The sequence below is a fragment of the Sorex araneus genome, chromosome 1, assembly GCF_027595985.1.
Source record: "Sorex araneus isolate mSorAra2 chromosome 1, mSorAra2.pri, whole genome shotgun sequence".
Lineage (NCBI taxonomy): Eukaryota > Metazoa > Chordata > Mammalia > Eulipotyphla > Soricidae > Sorex > Sorex araneus.
Window position 1 is genome coordinate 302,742,402 of NC_073302.1, and position 19,899 is coordinate 302,762,300.

Below are 19,899 nucleotides of genomic sequence, written 5' to 3' on the forward strand. Positions count from 1 at the left end.
ATTAGCACTGGGAAGGCAACATTTCAGCCTTCCCTGGCAGGAGAGAACGAGCTGGACAAGACACTGGGTATGTGCGGTCTTGCTCAAAAGAAACATGGAGGGTCGGAGCGATAGCACAGTGGGGAGGGCGTTTGCCTTGCACATGGCTGACCCAGGTTCGATCCCCAGCATCCCACAGGGTCCCCTGCCAGAAGTAACTCCTGAGTGCAGAGCTAGGAGTAATTCCTAAGCTTCTCCGGGGTGTGAGCCCCCAAAAAACAAACAAATCAAAGGAAACGTGGACTGGGACACACACGGGCTGTCCCTTGGTGACACACTACACATATCCACCCTCAACACTGCACTCGAAGGGGGAACCGCTGCTGTTCTCTGCACTGGGAGGACTCAGCGAGCTCCGTCTACAGAGGCCGGAGCCCAAGCCTCCCCCGTGAGGAGGCTCCCGGGCACAGTGCACGACTCTCAGCGGAAGGATGAAGCCCTGTCAGGTGTGCCCCAGGACCCTACCCTGGAAACTCCCCGGGCCCTACCAGGCAGTCCTCCCTCCGGTGCTCGCTGACGGCACACAGATCTACTCGCAGCGTCTTCTGCTGCAGGGCCGCCTGGGAGATGGCCACGCGGAACACGTCGTTGAAGGCGATGCACTCCGTGGCCGGGTGGACCTTGGTGCGAAACAGACAGCTGATGTCCGCGGAGGAGGGCAGGAGAGCGACCCGGAAATACCTGCAAAGGACAAGTGGGAGACAAGTGGTCTCCCGGGCCACTGGCCACTTCCCCCGGGACAGGGGCTTCACTCGAAGCGCACTGTCCAGCTGACCCCGGGCCCTGGCTGCTCGGGGAGAGATGGCCCTGACCCCGCCCAAGGAGCCGCACCCCAGAGCTGGAGGGCAGAGGCCCCGCCTTAGACTGGGTCTTTCCAGGTAACGTCCAGGGTCCCAGCAGCCCTGGGGTGCACACAGGCTTCTGCGCCCTGGGAGTTCTCTCGCCGTCCTGGTTCCTAGTTGTTTCCCGCCCCCCTTAGAATTTGGGGCAACACCCTTGGGTGCCCAGGGGCTGTTCCAGGCTCCATTCTTGGGGCGACTCTGGCAACACCAGGAGGACCATGAGGCGCCAGGGGGCTGCGACCTGGGTCTCCCGAGTCCAGACCACAAGTTACTCCTCTGCGCTCCTGATCGTCACGACCCGTCGGTGCCAGAGCTCAAACCCCACGGGACGTCTCCTCCCTCCCGGGCCCGCGCTGGCGGGTCCCACTTACACTTTGGAAGTGTGAGGTACCAGGAAGGCGTGGAGATTCCGAAGCTGCGTGATGATTACCAGGAAGCTCGCTCTTTTCCCATCGTATCTGTGGAGAGAGAAGCCGCCGCCCGTGGGGTCGGGAGGGCCGCCCCCCACCCCTGCCCAACTCCACAGCGCAGCCCCATCGGGGCCGGCCCAGACCCCGTCCTGTACCTGAGTCCAATCTGCACCTGTGCCGTCTCCGGGCCAGGGCTGTCATCCTCGCCGAATGGGGCGTCTTCCGCTTCGCTTGGCCTAGGGGCAGGGAATGGGGAGGCGTGCCTCAGTTTACCCGTAGGATCCTGGTGGTTGCAGTCTCTGCTCACTACCATGATCAGGCCTGCAAAGCCAAACTCCGCGGCAGCCCGGCTGAGCACTGTGCTCCGAGCCTTGGGTCCCGAGATGTGCTCCATGACTAGCCCCTTTTCTCAATAGTGAGCCCCCAGCAGCCTGCCGCTCCGGAAATCCACCTTTGTGATTTTATTTTCCTTCCTGTGCATGGTCTCATACAGGAGGCGTTAAACAGCCTCAAGGGTGCCCTCACGTGTGCAGGAGCCTATGCCTACACCAGAGTCTCCATCTTTAAATGAACGGAAGAGCGCCCCCAACGGCACTGGAGGCTTCCAGCGCCCGCCCCGGGATACCCCAGCACTCTCTGAGGGAGGCTGATGAGGCCTCCGGGCCTACCCCTGGGGAGCCCCAGCCTTTCCTGGACAGACCCCAGGACTGCGGCTGGAAGGGAAACCGACGAAAGCATCGCAGGACTCAGCATGCCCCAGGACCTGCCAGGACCTTTCTGTTTTGGGGTGAGAGCCACACTCGGTCACACTTGGGGTTGCTTTCGTGGGCAGCACACGGAGGATCACGCCTGGCCGCTCAGGGGCAGAGCCTGCGCTTGGGCGGAGCTTCCCCCGCAGCCCTGGATGCATTACTTTTATTTATTTTTAATTTCTTCTTCTCGATGTGAGAATGAAAAGCTGCTGAGTCATGGGGGAAATGGCCATACCTGCCCTCCCCAAGCCACACCTGCCCTCCCGGGGCAGCTGGTGGCCACACCTGTCATCCCCGGGCAGCTGGTGGCCACACCTGTCATCCCCGGGCAGCTGGTGGCCACACCTGTCCTCCCCGGGCAGCTGACAGCCACACCTGTCCTCCCTGGGCAGCTGAGGCCACACCTGCCCTCCCCGGGCAGCTGATGGCCACCCCTGCCCTCCCCGGGCAGCTGATGGACACCCCTGCCCTCCCCGGGCAGCTGACGGCCACCCTTGTCATCCCCGGGCAGCTGGCGGCCACACCTGTCCTCCCTGGGCAGCTGACGGCCACCCCTGTCATCCCTGGGCACTGACAGCCACATCTGCCCTCCCGGGGCAGCTGGACAGACTCTGTCAACGACTCCAACATTCTCTGGGACAGCCAGTCGGGAGCTGATCGCTCCTCTCGCCGACAGGATGCTCCACCCACTGAAATCTCCCACCACTGCCTTCGAGGTCAGCCCAGGGTCCCCCGCCCACGTCTCCTGCTGTCCTTACTGTTTCACGAAAGCCTCGTAGACCCCGCTGTCCCCGGCCACGGACTCGTCGGACACGGCGGCAGACACGCAGGAGCCCTTCTCCCCGAGCAGGTGGGCCGCCCTCCGCTTGGGCAAGGATCTCTCCACCTCTGGGGGAGGAAGGGGAGAGCGTTCAGGGGGGTTTCTCATCCGCACAGGTCAGCTCACACAACTCGCCTGGAGGAGTCGGCACGGAGCCAGGGAAATTTCCACCCAAGAAAGGATCCTCAGGTTCCCACCAACCCATGGCAGGGTCTCCAGCCCGACGGCAGGGGAAGAACTGGGTTTCTCTGGCGCTGAGACCGCTGAAGGGGACAGACGAGTGATCTGCATCCCCATGGGCTGCCTTTCTTTTTCCTTTCTGGGTCACACCCAGCGATGCACAGGGGTTACTCCTGGCTCTGCACTCAGGAATCACTCCTGGTGGTGCTCAGGGGACCATACGGGATGCTGGGAATTGAACCCAGGTCGGCTGCGTGCAAGGCAAAAGTCCTACCTACTGTGCTACTGCTCCAGCTCACTCAGGCTACCTCTTAATGGCTCTAATACCATTAAAAGAAAACAGAGTAGATTCCCGGAAGAAAGCAGTAAGCCGGAGATCTCTCCGTACCTCGTACTGAGCCAATTCCACTGGGGCACCTCAGGTGGAGGGGGTTCACCCTCCCTGCCCACTCCAGATGGAACTCCAGCAGCCACGAGCTTCCAGAAGCAAAACCCAGGCCCGCTCCTTCCCATCTCTCCACCCACCTGCGGTCCTGGCTGTCACACCCACGATCTGCCTCAACGGACCATCTCAGCACATCAATGGCCTTGATCCAGACTCCCAAATGAATCTCAAAATGGATTAGCTCCCTAAGAGATGTCTCTGGACCCCAACCATTCACAATTTTAGAATTTCAGAAGCATGCGGCCACTTTTGTGGCCACACGACCTCTCATGGTATTCAAAATAAGCAACAGAGAATGAATTATCTAGTACCTGCCCCTGGCAGGCAGGCTTGAATGGTGGTGTGTGGAGAGCCTCCACGGGACCATGCTTTGCAACGTTCTTCGTAATCAACACCTGTGTGCTTCGAAAACAACTCCTAATAAGGAAACAGGATGTCTTGCCACGCCCATAAGCTGTAACTAACCTATCAGCTGCAGACACGTGGGCGTAAGCAGGCAGTGAGAGGTATATAAGGGGGGAAGTCACCTAGCTAGTCAGTTCTCCCTCATGCGTCCCCCTTTCCTTCTTCCTCCTCGTCCCCGTTCCTGATTTCTTCTCTAACGCATGAGAAAGTTCCTGAATAAATCGCAGCCAAAAGGATCTCCGAGTTGTGTGTTTCTTCGCTGGACGAAGCGGTGCGCGACAGTGGTGGGAAAATTCAAGCAAACCACAATGCTCAAAAGTAGAGAGAGAGTATGGGGGAAATTGTCTGCCATGGAGGCAGGGGGAGGGATGGAAATAGGGGAGGGGGGTACTGGGGACATTGGTGGTGGGGAATGTGCACTGGTGGAGGGATGGGTGTTTGATCATTGTATGACTGAAACGCAAACATGAAAGCTTTGTAACTGTATCTCACAGTGATTCAATTAAAAAAAGGAAAGAAAGAAAATAGAGACAGCTTGGCGTGCGCTGGGCCTTCATCTGTGATTTTCACACGACAGCGTCACAGGGCCAGCAGAGTGTGTGTATGTGAAGCCTCGATTTCTAGAATAAGCTACAAGCTGCCGAGTCCTTGCACCCCCAGCCCTCTATGGAGAGGCCCCAGGACTGTATCTGCCTCTCGCCCCCCTCCTGGGCCATGAGATTATATCTTGTGAAGATCTTTAAGGGCAAGTTTGTGGGGCTGATGCCCCTCCCTTCTTCTCCCCTCAGCTGGGTAGCTGCTGGATGACGACGCGCCACTCTCCGGGCCTCTCTGTGCAGGGTTAAGGCCCTGACACGGTTTGATGACCCCGGGAAGAAACTCAACTGCAGAGGTGCATCCCAGAAGGGCCTGGCAGTTGGGCTGACCCGGTTTCTACCACCCAGCAGGGCTGGCTGCACCGAGATGTCGGGATGGAAGAAAAGAAAAAGCAAGTCATGTGACTGTGGGCTGGAGAATGTACAGAAGATATGGTGCTTGCCTGGCACGCAGCAGACCCAGATTCCATCCCAGGCACCAAACAGGGTCCCCCGAGAGTTCACTGGGAGACATCCTGGCCTCGCCCTCCAGCAGATCCGGCGATGGAGACGGGAGGAGATTCGTCTCTCTGGTCAAACAGACGCGGTCACACTTCAGCTGCATGTTACTTTCCAGCAAAATACATTATCGGGCATACGTATTTTACCACATCACTGTGGCCGCTGTGGGCACCGTCCTTCTCCGTCCAGAAACTGGTTGGCACTCTTGCATTGCATAATTGTCACATGGTGCAATTCTGCTTCTCAGGCTGCTTAAAAGTGAGCTGAGCAGAGAGCGATAGTCCAGTGGGGAGGGTGTCTGCCTTGCATGCAGCTGACCCACGTTCAATCCCGGCATCCCATAGGGCCCCCCACCCCAGCACCACCAGGATTAAGGAGTAATCCTGAGCATTGTCAGATGTGACCCTAAAAACCAAAAAAAAAAAAAAAAAAAGAAAAGAAAAAGAAAACCCAAGGTAGCCAGAGCAGCACCGCCCTGGAGTTCTCAGCTCTCACACACTGCTGGCCTGTGTCAAGGCTGACCTAAGGGTCTATTCTCTCAATCCAACAGGGGAATGAGCCACGTGAGACTCACACCAGGTGTACAGCCAGCTCTGCTCATGTCTGGGAGCTTCTGAGGTTGCAGTATGAACAAAACAAACAACTTTTCTGAGAAAACGAGAAGCAACAGACAGCCACTGCTGGTGGCCTAACACCTCTCCTGCAGCCACTGGAGGTACATCCTGTGTGAACCCTCGAATGACCGTTCACTGCATTTCTTTAACAAGTGAGTGACAAGGGACGGTGGCTAGAAATGGTGAGTGCCTGACCAAGTACTGTCATGCATATGGAGAACGAAAATTTGGAACTTTTGACCACATGAGACGGTTGTTAGAAGCTCCATAGAGATGAGCAAGTTGACAGCACTGGGAGAGTCTGAAGGCGATGCGCTGAAGAAGAGCGATGAATGCATCTCACTGAGGGGTGAGGCGAATGTGTTTCTATGAGGGGTGAGGTGAATGTTTCTCTGAGAAGTGAGGTGAATGTGTCTCACTGAGGGGCGAGGTGAATATGTTTTTCTGAGGGGTGAGGTAAATTTGTCTCATTGAGGGGTGAGGTGAATGTTTCTCTGAGGGGTGAGGTGAATGAGTCTGAGGGGTGAAGTGAATGCATCTCACTGAGGGGTGAGGTAAATGTGTCTCACTGAGGGGTAAGGTGAGTCCATCTCTGAGGAATTCTCTGAGGAACATGGTGGACAGCCTCCAGTGATGAAGCCAAAGACAGACGCTGGGATCTCAACACCAAAAATCTTTTAAAAGGGTACTCTGCAACGCAGTAGCATACCTTCTCAAGTGTAAGGTTTGAACTATAAAGCACAAATCAGGAACAACTATTGTGCTTTGAATTATACCCCCTCCTTCAAAATATATTTGCCAAACCGTCATAAGAAACAGTGTTGGATTAACCTACAGTTTAATAAAAACTGATTTTCTAGGGCTTTCTCTTGGCCATACCCGGTGGTGCTCAGGGAACCATATCTGATGCCAGGGACTGAACCTGGGTCGCCCATGTGCAGGCTGTTGGCCGGCTCTTGCTGACTCTCCCCTCTTCTCTGTGGACACGCCAGCCACAAGGAACATTCCAGATACACAAAGGCTCAAGTGGACAGTCCTCCACAGTAGCAGGAAAAATGTGCCGGCCTGGCCCTCTGAACTCGCCTTTCACAAACGCCGTGGGCTGTGGTGGGCATGGCCTTCTCTTTGGAGGCCCTTTCACCTGGTCACACTGGCCACCGGGGGACCAGAGAGCACCTGGATGTCCTGAATATGCAGGGCCCAGCGGGACACGGCCGGTCTGGTGGGTGGGCCTCGGAAGAGCTGGTGCAGTTGAGGCATGCTCAGGCTGCAGTCCTTCCCAGAGGCCACGGAAGGCCCTGAGGGTCATGGCTCTGTGCAGCCCGAGATGTCCACAGCCCCTCTGCCCTGTTCCCGTTTGAGGCTGAGAATTCCAAGAAATCTGTCTTCTTGCTACGTTCTTCCTGGCGGCCAACCACCATCTTGGGAGTGTGGGTGGGGCCTGAGGCTCCGGACTAGCGGGGATTTGCCTCTCTCAGACGCCTGGACCGGCCCGTCAGTCTGCACTCAGTTCCCCAGGGCCATAAGTGACAACAGAAACGGGCTTCTCAGAGGAGCCAGAGATGCTTCTGAAGAGCCCGTCCTTGCTGGCGTGGAGGGCGCACGGTCATCTGAGAAGGGGCCCGGGACAGACCCGGCTCCCCGGAACACCAGTGTGTGGTCCCTGGACGGCAGGGGCACTGCACCGCGGCTAAGAGCAGGGGGGAGACGCTTCCCCGCTCCTTTGGGCTACAGGGAGGAACGTGGCTGGAAGGGGAGGCAGGAGCGTGGGACGCAGGCCAGGAGGGGGCCTCCCCGGACACTGGGCAGCCGGGGCGCCGACCACCTTGGTTGGGATCTGAGCAGCAGTGAAACACGCTCCCGGGCTGGGACCTGCTGATCACGCCGTCATAAGGACACGGAGAGTTTGAGTCCACGAAGGGAATGTGCCAATAAAAACCAAAACCAAAAACCCAAAACCAACCCCTCGAGCAAGGGCCGGGAGAGGAGACGGCTGGCAGGGCCAGGCAGGCGCTGTGCGTCCCGCCCTGGGCTCCTCCCAAACACCTCCCGGCCCACTCGGCAACGTCTGCAAACGGCCCTGGCCCCAGGCAGGCACAGCGGTAACTGCGCCCGCCTTGCGTGTGGCCGAACCGCCAAGCCCCACACGGTCCCCCGAGCCCCGCCAGGAGTGAAGCTGAGTGCAGAGCCAGGACTGAGCCCCGAGCACTGGGAGTGGCCCCAAACCGAGCTAACCGAGCAAACCCAAACTCGGGGCTGGGGAACTGGTACCGAGTTCCGGCTGCGCCTCTGGGTCCCCGTCCAGGGCCACATGGCCCCCAAGCACTGCCAGGGGTTGTCTCGCACATCCCCAGCTTCTTCGATCGGACACTCTGGTCCAGCCGACTGAGAATCGGAGGGGAGCGACCCCGAGATTCCCCGAGCCCCCCCTCCAAACCAGCCCCCTGTCAAAGGAAGGCAAAGCGAAGGTGCCGAGAGACAGGGGTGCCCGAGTGTCTCTGCGGGACGAGGAGCCGCCCACCGAGGCCCAGCAGACTCACCCGCGGCCCTTCCGTCCAGCTCCTTCTCCTCCACGAGCGGCCGGGGCGCGCCCCCTGCGTCCGCGTCCAGCAGCAGCTGGCCGTCGGCCAGGCCCAGGTCGGCCAAGCGGCGGCTCAACTCACAGTCTTCGAAGTCGGCGGGGAAGGGCAGGAGGGTGGCGTCGGGGGAGGCCAGTGGGCAGGCGGCGTCGGGGGCCAGGGGCGAGCCGGGCGGGGACAGGGAGGACAGGGAGGAGCGGGAGGACAGCGAGGTCACCGACGTGGGGGCCTCGGCCAGCGGTGGCGGCGGCGGGAGGCCGGAGCCCGCCGCGGCCCCCCCGCCGGGCCCACTCGGCCCGGGGGGGCACTTGACCACCTCGTTCTCCAGGATGGTGGTGATGGGCCCCGCGGGCGCGTAGCCGCCCTTGTCCTGCAGCAGGAAGTCCAGCTTGTACTGGTAGTCGCCGTCCAGCTGCTCGCCCACGCCACCGTAGTACAGCTCGCCCGAGCTCAGGGAGTTGAGGGAGCCGCGGCTGGAGGCCAGGGAGCCCAGGCTGCTGCCCGACGACACGGACAAGGTGCTGGCCGAGAGGCTGCGGGCAGGAGAGGCGGCTGAGACGGGGCCCGTCGCCCTGGCAACCCTCCCCCCCCCGCCACGAGACCTTCCAGAACCGTCACCCCGCAGCTGTTCATGCAGCCCCCACTGATGGGCTACTTTTGTTTCTCTCTTGGGGGTCTGAGAATGCCAAGGGGCCACTCCTGGCTGGGCCTGGAGGACCAGATGGGGTGCAGGAGATGTAACCGGAGTCACGGCCAGCACCTCACCCCTGCACTATCTTTCTAGCCCTTGTTTTTCTTTTTGTGTTTTTGGGTCACACCCGGCAATCCTCAGGGGCTCCTCCTGGCTCTACACTCAGGAATTACTCCCAGCAGTGCTCAGGGGACCCTATGGGATGCTGGGAATTAAACCCAGCAAATGCCCTCCCCGCTGTGCCATCGCTCTAGCCCTGCCCTTGTTGCTTTTTATTTTTTTCTCATTTTGCAAGTGCCAGGGTTGAACCCAGGTCTTCCAGGAGCGAGGCAGGCGCTCACCCCTGAGTCGGTGAGGCTCTGGGTTAGATCCCTGGCCTGGCAAAGAGCTAGAGTAAGTGACAGCGAGTCTCCTACTATGAAACAGTCCTTGGCTTTAACCAAAACCCTCAGAGGGCAAAAACAGGAATCAAAGACCTATTGGTCCGTCAGCCTGCAGAGAGCCAGGAGCCTATTTGCGATAATAATAATAATAATAATAATAATAATGATGATGATGATAATAACAACCCGAAATTGGGTGGGGGGGGAAAGGTACCAATGGGGCAAAGTGCTGACAAACTAGCTTAGAACAGGACAAACTTTCTATCAGAAATAGGATAAGGGGCTGGAGCAATAGCACAGCGGGTAGGGCATTTGCCTTGCACACGGTCGACCCCGGTTTGATTCCCTGCATCCCATATGGTCCTCTGAGCACTGCCGGGATGATTCCTGAGTGCAGAGCCAGGAGTAACCCCTGTGCATCGACAGGTGTGACCCATAAAGCAAAAAAACAAAAAACAAGACAAAACAAAAAAAGAACAGAAATAGGATAAAACTGGGCTGGACAATAGCACAGCGGGGAGGCCGTTTGCCTTGCACGCAGCCGACCCGGATTTGAGTCCCAGCATTCCATAGGGTCCCCTGAGCACTGCCAGGAGTAATTCCTGAGTGCGTGAACCAGAAGTAACCCCAGTGCATCACCGGGTGTGACTCAAAAAGCAATAAAAGAAAATAAAAAGAAATAGGATGAAACTTTCTATTTGCAAGAGAAAGGGTGATTACAGCCGGGTGAACTGGCCCCTCTCCCCCACCTGCCCATTTCTCTACCTATGTCTTGAGGGGTCAGTGGGTAAGTATTTCAAGCAAATCTCCCCCACTTCCTCCTTATTAATTTTTGTACCACTCCCAGCTGTGCTGGGCAAAAGAATCAAACTCAGCCCCCCCCTCCAGCTATGCCCCTCCCACTTCCTGGTCACCTACTGAGTACGGGAGAGTGCGCAGAGACCCAGCAGTGCTCAGGGATCACTCCTGGCACTGCTCAGGGAACCACATGTGGTGCCAGGATCAAACCTTGACTCCTGTTTCTGTTTCTCTCTCTCTCTCTCTCTTCCTCTCCCTCCCTCTCCCTTTCCCTTGACTTTTTCTTGCTTTTGACCTGAAGGGATAAACTGGGAAATGTGTCCTAAGAGTTAAGCTGTATCTTCCTCCCATTGTCTAGAGGCGTTACTGACTGGATTCCACAGGACATCAAAAGAACGCCTGGCCCCCCACCTATGAGATGGTCAGACTTCTTTGTCAAGACCCCGAATGAACAGTTTGAGGCTCTTCATGTTCCTGGATCGAGCAGACACCATTGGGCTATACTAGCACGTGCAGGGATGAATGGAGATGTTACTGGCGCCTGCACGAGCAAACTGATGAACAATGGGATGACAAGTGATACAAGTGATTCTTCCCATAATCTATTTACACTTATTTCCAATGAGGATTCGTTGGGGTTTGTGAAAACAAAACAACCAACCATCAAACCACGCTGCAGCTGTCCTCTGTGGGCGCTTGGAGTTTTGAGTACTACCCTTTTTGCTCAAAATAGAGATAAATAAGGATAAAACAATCAAACACGCCCACTGCAGTTAAGGAAAATGTCCCCTGAAAAACCAGGGAGACGAACCTTTTAAGTTGCGAATGCAAATAAGTAGTTAATTTAGTCGTTTCTTCAAGTTTCTGTAATAGCTCTTTCCTTCGCTCGTCCAATTTCAATCTAGAAGAAAGGAAACCAGGGAAGCGAATTTATTTTCAAGTGATTCTGATGGAGCATGTGAACAGAAGGGAAGGTTAAAAATAATGTTCTCATTATATACACACCAACTCCCACCGGGAGAGGCTCAGATCCACCGGAGTGAGCCACACCAGAATGACCCTGGCCCCCTACCCCACACCCAGGAGGGGCCCAGCGAGTCCCAGGGGGGCAGGCAGGCAGGCAGTGCGATCTAGGCCAGGTCATCAATGGTACGGAGAGTTTCGAAAATTCTGGGCTGGGGAGACAGCTCAAAGGACTGGAGCACATATCTGCAGCACAGTGCCCTGGGTTAGGGCCCTGGCACCACAGAACCTCCTGAGCACTGCCAGGGGAGCCCTAGTAGCAACCAGAACTGCTGGGGAGGGAGGAAGGGAGAGAAGGAAGTGAAGGGAAAGGAAGGAGGGAGGAAGAGGAAAGAGGGAGGGATGAAGGGAGAAGGGAAAAGGAGAGAAAGGAGAGAAGGAAGTAAAGAAAGGGGAGAAGGAAGGAGGGAAGGAAGGGAGGAAGGAAGGGAGGTAGAAAAGGAGTAAGGAAGGAGGGGAGGAAGGAAGGGAGAAGGGAAGAAGGAAGGCAAGAAGGAGGGAGGGAGGAAGGAGGGAAGGAAATAGGGAGGAAGGAAGGAAGAAAGAAGGAGGAAGGAAGGAAGGAAGGAAGGAAGGAGGGAGGGAGGGAGGGAGGGAGGGAGGGAGGAAAGAGGAGAGAAAGGGCCCAGTTTCTGGACTGGGATCTGCTGCTTTAATCGTCATTTCCTGCTTCGTCTCCTTCCTCATCTGCAAAGTGGTGCGAGGCCCCATCTGCCCAGGCCTCCCGGGACACTCAGCCAGCCGGACCTCAGCCGTCCTGGGGCCCGGCAGGCCTGGCAAGGTGGAGGTGGGGGGTGTACAAAGGACCAAGAACCGTCCCTGAGGGCCGGGCTCTCTGAACGCGGGGTGTGGGGTGTCTGAGCTTTATTTCTCAGCTCCATCCCATCAGGCCCCCCAACCTCATCCTATGTTCAAAGGCAGAAGGAATCCCTGTTTGTCCGATGCTTCAGCGGGCGCCAGGCTGTGACTCCCAGAGACAGCCGTGCCCTCTGGGAAGAAAGGCCGTCCCTCCTTCTACATCCCTCAAACGTCGCCGAGTCTCAGAAGGACGGGAGCTCCGGTCTCGGCCCCGGGACTATTCCTAGCTCCGTGCCAGGTGACTCCCGGCCGTGCCAGGGAAGGAGCCGGACGTGGCCACGCGCTGCCCCGCGTCCTGGCTCTGAACTCGCATTCCCCACGTGCCAGCCGTGGTCAGGGCTGGTGGCCACTCTCCGCGCTGGGCACGGAGATGCCCGCAAGGCTGGCGGGCGGCCCCCAGGCTCGCCCCCCGCAGAGAGGGCAGCTGTCCTGCGCGGGGCGGGGAGCAGGGGTGGGCACTGACCTCTCGGCCAGGGCGCGGCTCGGGGCGCCCCTGACCGCCAGCAGCTCCTGCTCCAGCCGCTGCCGCTCGGCCTCCAGCCGGTCCAGCTCGTCCTGGGAGCGCGTCTGCGGGCGGGCGAACTGCAGCTCCTTCAGCAGCTCCTCCTTCTCCTGCAGCAGCATCAGCTGCTCCTTCTCCACGTCCAGCGCCCCCGGCCAGGCCTCGCCGTCCAGCTTCGACAGCTCGATCTTCAGGTTGGCCATACTGCAAAGGGGGCGGCGTCAGCGCGGGCTTCGGGGGCGGGGGGACCGGGGACACCCGCGAGGGCTCCTGGCGTCTCCACCCCGGGAACTCCGCTCACCTTCCCGTCCCCTCGAAACTTCTTCCAGCGCGGAAGGGGAGACCAGCCCAGCTCTAACCCGGGGACCCCCCACCCAGCTCTAACGCCGGGCCTCACGCTGGCCCCGGGACCCCCTGGATCTTCCCCGGGGTCCTTCCCCACCCCACCGGCCCCTCCGCACTGAGGAGCCAGGGAACAGGGTCCCGGCGGCCCAGACGCCAAAGAAGTTAGTAGTTTCCCACCCCAGAGTGGGGAAGGGTTCAGTGAAACACCCAAGTGCCACCACCAGGCGGTGTCGGCAAGATCTCGGCTGTGGCATTTCCCGCCCCCCCCCCCCACACACACACCGGGGTCTGTGCTCCCGGCCAGCGCTGGCATCAGCTGTTCTCTAACCACAAAGCCTACTCAACCTCCTGGAAAATTAATCATCCGAATGCTACATAAGCACGCTATTATTAGCTTCATTAGCCACACACAACAGAGGCGGGAGGAAGGCAGAGCGTCTTCGAGGAACACCGAGCTCGGAGACAGACCACGGGGGTCTGCCACAAAACCCCGACCGGCGACAGAGCACGTGGCAAGCGGGCGTGTTCGAGCCCAGGGCCACTGTCCTGTCTGGGTGCGGCTGGGCTCGCCAAGGAACAGACAGCGAGTACGAGACGGAAGGGAAAAGGCAGAGCCGGCGACGGCACGGGGCCACGACACCGAGAGAGCTTCTGCACTACTTGGCTTGGCAGATCTTGGGAAATAAATACGCAGGTCTGGGGCCGGGCGGGGGGGAGGCTCAGAGCGCAGAGAGCACATTTCACTTGCAGGAGGTCCGGGTTTGACTGCCGACAGGGTGGGGTCCCCCTGAACACCCCTGGGAGCAACCCCCAAGCACTGCTAGGCATGACCCAGAACTACGCAGAAAGTAAAGATTAAAAAAGAAAAGGAGGGGCTGGAGCGATAGCACAGCAGGGAGGGCGTTTGCCTTGCATGCGGCTGACCCGGGTTCGATTCCCAGCATCTCATAGGGTCCCCTGAGCACCGCCAGGGGTGATTCCTGAGTGCAGACCCAGGAATAACCCCTGTGTATTGCTGGGTGTGACCCAAGAAGAAAAAAAAAAATGACCGTGTGTTTCCTGGAACATCTAGGAAGGGAAACACCATGTGAGCTGAGGTGATGGTGAGCTGAGGTCGGGGGCCAGAGGACAGCTCACACCCAAGCGGGCAAAACCCCACCCGGCCCGGCCAGGCCCCCAGCCCATCCTGGCTTTGGTTCCAAGCCAAACCGGGCGGGGCCGCCCCTCCACCAGCCGCGGGGCCACGGGCAGCCCTCAGCGCCCACCACGGAAGCTGGTCTCTCGTCAAAATGCATCCAAGTCGCCCCAACCTGGAGAAATGTGCCCTTGGCCCGGGGGCAGTCACAGGCAGGAAAAGCAGCCGGGCGAGATCTCGGCCGCTGGCTCAAGCCCGCGTGGTTAATGATGCGTGGACGAAGCGCGGGGCTCCCTCGGCAAGTCGGAGACCCGGGCAGCAGTTCCAGCCAGAGGCTGACACAGAAGGCGAGTCTACTCCGGCAGAGCCAGGAATGGCCGCGGGAAGGCCGACCACCCCAAGGAGCTCTGGCCGGGTCCTTTCACCTTCCCTCCCCCGTGCTTAGGGCCGTGCACCCTCGTCCGTCTGTCCATCTGCTAACGTGTCCTGCGGCAGGGCCCAGACATTGGGGGGGGGAGCTCTCAGCTATGAGCGTGCCGGGCCCACCAATAGTCTCCCCCGATGTCTTCCGAAATAACCCATCGGCAGCACCCCTCGCCCCCTGAAAGATGACAGAATCAAGCGTATCAGCCTGACCCTCCCCCAGAGCCAGGCAGATGCCTCCGAGATGGGAACTCATCGCAGCGACAATATGAGGACCAGGAAGCCCGGGGCCGTCCCCAAGCAGAGCTGCAAGGTAAGAAAAGGCCCACACAGGACCACGGTCTCCCGCCACGCACAGACACAAACTCTGAAGGGACCCGAGGCCTGAAATCAGAAAGGCCCGAGAAGAAAACGGGGAAACAGGACAATGACCACAACGGACATGTGACACATGCTCTCTCCTGGCGTAAAAGCTGGAGAGTTCTCGATTCAGCCAGTGAGGCTACAGCAAACAGGAATATATTCCTTCTGCATAGGGAATATATATATATATATATATATATATATATGTATGTATGTATATATATACATGTATGTGTGTGTGTGTCCACCAAATGACAAAGGCATCCTATTGAAAAAAAAGAAAACCTTTGCAAATTCTGTAGCAAAATCCCAAATATTTCCATTAAAAATCAGACAAAAGACAGGGTCAGAGCAACCTTGTACGTGGCTGACCCGGATTCAATTCCTGGCATCCCCTGAGCACCACCAGGATGGGTCCCTGAGCACAGAGCCAAGAGTCGGCCCTGAGCATCGCCGACTGAGGCCCAGAACCAAAGCCAAACCTAAACAGAAACAACCGGGCAAAAGACCCACAGAGGAACTTCCTTGGAGAAGGTGTACAGAGGCCCAGAGGGATGTGAATGACAGTTACACCGTACGGGTGGCAGGGAAACCTGTGTCAGAACTACAGGGCTATAAGCCACCTCTTCTGGCGCCAGATAATCTCGTCGTCGGCCACCATCGGGATCTCACGTCCTTCTCTCCCGGAAGGGAACATGACATGACGCTCGCCATAGCCATGCCACCAGACCCCGCCCCAGGCTGTTTCACCTAGGGCACCCCGGAGGGAGGGCCGGTGAGACCCCTCCCCATCCCAAGGGACCCAGCCCCGGCAGCCAAAAACCTCCAGAACTCAACTGCCGCCATGCCCACGGCCGCCCTCCACACGCTCAGGCCGAGCCTGACCCACGAGGGAATGTATTCCTGGACCACGCGATGCGACTTCAAACAACACACACTACCCATACTCCAAGAGTACCGCACCACACTTGACAGCGTTCAAAGTAGGAGGCAGGCTCAACCTTTAACAACATGTTAGTGATCTCTTACAGAAGGGCTTAATGGCTCCTGGGTGAAATGAAACAATCTCCACACTCTTTCCTCTAAGGATACTTTTTTGGAGCATTTTCAGTGGTTTCTCATAACTAATGATACAAAATAGATTATTTCGGTTCTGCTTTGGGACAGAGATTGGGGCTCAGGACGGAAACATCCAAAATATGGTGGTGGGAAGGTGTCAAGGTGGTGGGATGGGTGTTCGAATATTAAATGTAATGTAAATACTGTGAACTACTTTATAAAATTAAAAATAAATAAAAATAAAGAAAAGAATCACCCGGCTCTCACTTCACCTTCAGAAGAGTGCCCGTGAGGGCGAGGAGACCGGGCCAGAGCCACCTCGTCCGGAGAGCTATACTCTGCAGCCACACGTGGCCAGTGGGCTGAGCGCCACCCTGGATTGAGGTGGGGTGCCAGGCACAGCCCCCCGGGCGCTGCCAGGGGTCCTTCCAGGGTGCAGAGTCAGAGCGGCTGCCTAGGCCAGCCCCAAACTAGGACCAAACAAGCAAGACCCGAGTGCGTGTCGGCATGCTCCGGCCGTCCTGCTGCGGGCAGTGTCCCGAGGAAACGGACACGCTCCCTCCCGACGGTGCCCACGGCTTTGGCCCGCCTCCTTCGCAAAACCAGGCCGTGGAGAGGCCCCCTGGGCCTGCCGGGCACCACGGGCCACACGCCTGGCGCCACTGCTCCCTTCTCTATCGACACCCGCCCAAGGTGGGGTCCTGGTCGAGTCTGCACCCGGGCGTGCATCAGTGCCCAGTGGCACGAGCCCAAGAACAGAGGCTGTCGCTCACGACACAGCAGCCCTGCGGCCAGCTACCGGCTGCTTTTCCAAGATGAAGGATTGGCCCTTGCGTGTGCCACGGCCCAGAGGTATGGGGAGGACTGAGACCCCCGATCGCCAAAGACAAACACCGCCTGGCATCTCATCCGTGCAACCTGAACCACGAAAGTAAGCCAAGTACAGGGGACACAGAACCGACTGGGGTGTGCGTGCATGCGTGTGTGATTGTGTGTGTGCGCGTGCATGCATGTGTTTATATGTGTGTGTGCGTGTGTGTGGTGGTGGGGCAGAGGGCAAGGGAGGAAGCTGAAAGGCACAAAGCAAGGAAACTGTGGCTGCCCGTGGTCGCTCTGTGGGCCTGCTGTGATCGACGCCGGGAAATAAAGACCCGGAACAATTCCAGATGGGACACCAGGGACCAGGCATGAGCCTGGGTCCTGGACTGGGTTCATGTTTTGCGGTGAAGGACGCAGTTGGAACAGATGACGGGCTCTGATAAGGGCTGAGGGTTGGATACAGAATTCCTGCGAATGGGGGTGTGCGTGTTGGTAAGGGCTGTAGATTGGGATAACGGGCAGAGTTATTTCAAATGCCATGTCCTGGGTTGGGGGGAGAGAGAGATGAGAGAGAGACAGAGAGAAAGAGGAAGAGAGAAAAAGAGAGGGAAAGGAGGGGAGGGGAGGGGAGGGGAGGGGAGGGGAGGGGAGGGGAGGGGAGGGAAAGAGACGGGAGGGGAGGGGAGAGGAGAGGAGGGAGAGAGGAGAGGGATGATGTGTGTGTGAGAAAGAGAGAGAAGAGTAGTGGAAAGAAGGAAAGATGTGAGAGGAGAGAGAGAATATGTGGGCATGTGTGTGTGCTTGTGCTTGTGCGTGCGCGTGAGTGCGTGCGTGTGTTTGTGTGCGTGTGAGAGAGGGGGGAACCCCAGCATTCCATAAAGTGGCCAGCAGGTGTCGCTGGAGGAGCAGAGATGAGTCCGGCCCCTCCGGCACGCCTGGACCAGCTGCGAGCTGGCGGGCAGCTTCCCGTGGTTACCTTCTCTTGGCTTCCTCATACTGGAGACTCAGCCTGACCTTTTCGGCTAAATTCGATCTACTTCTCATTCCGATCTGGTGGGGGAAGAAAACAAGAGAAAGGGGGAAGGGAAGTCAATTAACTCCGCTAATGAACAAAGCAGGCTGCCCTCTGCTTCCCTTTCTCAGGAAGCCCAAGTAATTGAAAAGCTGAAGAAGATGTCACCGAAATTGGGAACAGCGTTTTAGAGGCACTTAGAGTCTCAGTAGGAGCAAAATGTCCCTTTTTTTTTTTTTCAATTCGAGCTTCTCTGTTGCCGAGAGCTCCTTTCACGTCATTTTCTCCGCACGTTAAATTCAAGATGGAAAAAAGAATAAAAATGAAAAGCAGGTCAATGTTTCTGGGTTCTCTGAGTTTATGGAGGGTGTGCAGGTCAGTCGACTTATGAACTGGAACAAATTTCCTCCTCCCTGTGAGCTGAAATTTTCCATCATTCATCTTTGGGTGGCATAAAACGCCAACAAAATAACTAGAAAAATTAATTGCTCGAACAGGTGAGCACCCCTGATCCCCTTCAGTGCAACTTTCCTGGTGCCCCAAAGACCCTGAGGAGAGCCGTGAACGGGGAGCTTCCTGGGAAGCTGTCTGCCGAAGGGCTCCCCACAGGGAGAGTAGTGCAAAATCATGTATAATGTTCAAGCCACACACAAAATCTAGATATTTTCAAGTGCCAGGTATAAGGCACAAATTAAACATTTTCACAGAGTCGACTGGGTGTGTGAAAACACATCTCTGTGTATTCTCAGGCCTGGGAGCTCTTTTAAGGGCTGTTTTTATGCTCCTCATTAGCCTTCATGCTTGTCTGCAAAGAACCACATTTCCAAGAAGAAAAACTTTTGATTCTCAGTGTCTCCAGCCAGTCCATGGGGGTCTCTGAATAACACGGAGGAGAACATTTGCACTGAGTTATTCTTTATTTTTTTTGAAATAAAATCATTTGACTGAGGAAACAGGAGAGCAAGGAGAAAGACAGAGACGAGGAAAGCCCGAATAGTAAAAGGAGTCGCCACTCCAAACCGGGGGTGTGTGGCGGATCCCCAAGGCTCCAAGGCCCAGAGAATCTGAACGGTCTGTGCGGCCCCTGGGTGGCAAAGACAAGGCCGTGGGTCTGCAGACCCCCGTAGGGAGGCGCTCGAGGATGCTGACGGGCCTGTCAGCTCTCCCGTCGGAGTAAACAGACTGAGGCCCCTCCGAAGTCCCGGCCCCAGGGTCAACTTACGTCTCCGGAAATGCACGTCTGCGAACCGGCGTCCAGGGTCTGCCTGGAGAGGGACAAGTGGGAGTTGACGGGGCTCGATCTCAGGTCTGGCTCCGACTGGCCGATGCTCTGCTCCGAATGGAAGCGTTCCTGCAGCTTGGCCAGGCTCTGTGTGGGGAACACAGGGAGCGCTCAGGAAGGGCAGCCCTGGAGCCACAGAGCCCCCCACCGAGGGGACACGCAGTCACTGCCCCTCAGGAGGGCCCGCCGTGTGCAGGTCCTGGGGTGGGAGGGGGTGGGGTGGGGTGGGGTGGGGTGGGGGGAGGGCAGCTGTCGTGGGGCTTCGCAAGCGTGGGTGGTCCTGTCTTCTCGCATCGGGAATGTTCCCACAAACAGCCTGCGAATGGGATTTCGACATTCTGTACGTGCACTTATTCCCCCCTTTCAGTTTTCAACCTTCCTGCCAAAGAAGTCATCATTTAAATAGCAACTCCTCATTTAATGAGGTAGAAATTGTGGAAACATGGATTACCTGTCTTGTTGGTTTTTATTTGTTTGTTTGGTTTGTTTCTTGGGGGCCACATGGGGAGTGCTCAGGGCTTACTCCTGGTTCTGTGCTCAGGGGACCATGTGTGGTGTCAGGACCAGCGGCGCACAAAGCAAGCGCCCTAACCATTGCACCATCTCCCCGGCCCCCCACAGAGAGCCTCAAGACAATCTGACTAAAGAAAGCAAAAAAAAAAAAAAAAACCACTTCGGGCTTAGAAGACTTCTCTGAGGACGCCGTTGCTCATTTGGAAGGGGCCTGGGGATGCTCCAGCTCACAATGGATCTTCACTTCTGCTGTTTATGATTTATTTTCGTCACCTCCTATTGGTGGCAGCACCTGAGAGGCTAATGTCCCAGAAGTCGCCGTGTTTGCCCACCCCATTGCCTACCCTGGGCAGAGGGACGAGACGGGCACAGAACACGAAGACAACGACGGTCCCTCAGCACCCCCTGATGACGTCTATCCTCCCTCAGGATCTTCAGGAAATGGAGTAGCTTTAAAGGTGATCTCCCTTAGCCTGCCGTGTGTCTCGACTCAAAAGTCACACCGTGTGA

The 19,899-nt window shown here is 57.3% G+C and overlaps 1 protein-coding gene across 1 annotated transcript in view; it reads right to left on the reverse strand.

Moving 5' to 3' along the window:
• WWC2 (WW and C2 domain containing 2) overlaps positions 1-19,899 on the reverse strand; it is a 129,995-nt gene that overhangs the window by 12,518 nt on the left and 97,578 nt on the right. Inside the window, exons 7-15 of the mRNA XM_055132488.1 lie at positions 18,817-18,963; positions 17,559-17,632; positions 12,400-12,642; positions 10,867-10,956; positions 8,145-8,716; positions 2,802-2,931; positions 1,447-1,527; positions 1,253-1,339; positions 528-720 (exon numbers count right to left, since the gene is read on the reverse strand). Of these exons, the coding sequence (XP_054988463.1) occupies positions 528-720; positions 1,253-1,339; positions 1,447-1,527; positions 2,802-2,931; positions 8,145-8,716; positions 10,867-10,956; positions 12,400-12,642; positions 17,559-17,632; positions 18,817-18,963 (1,617 nt within the window). The remainder of the gene's footprint in view (positions 1-527; positions 721-1,252; positions 1,340-1,446; positions 1,528-2,801; positions 2,932-8,144; positions 8,717-10,866; positions 10,957-12,399; positions 12,643-17,558; positions 17,633-18,816; positions 18,964-19,899) is intronic.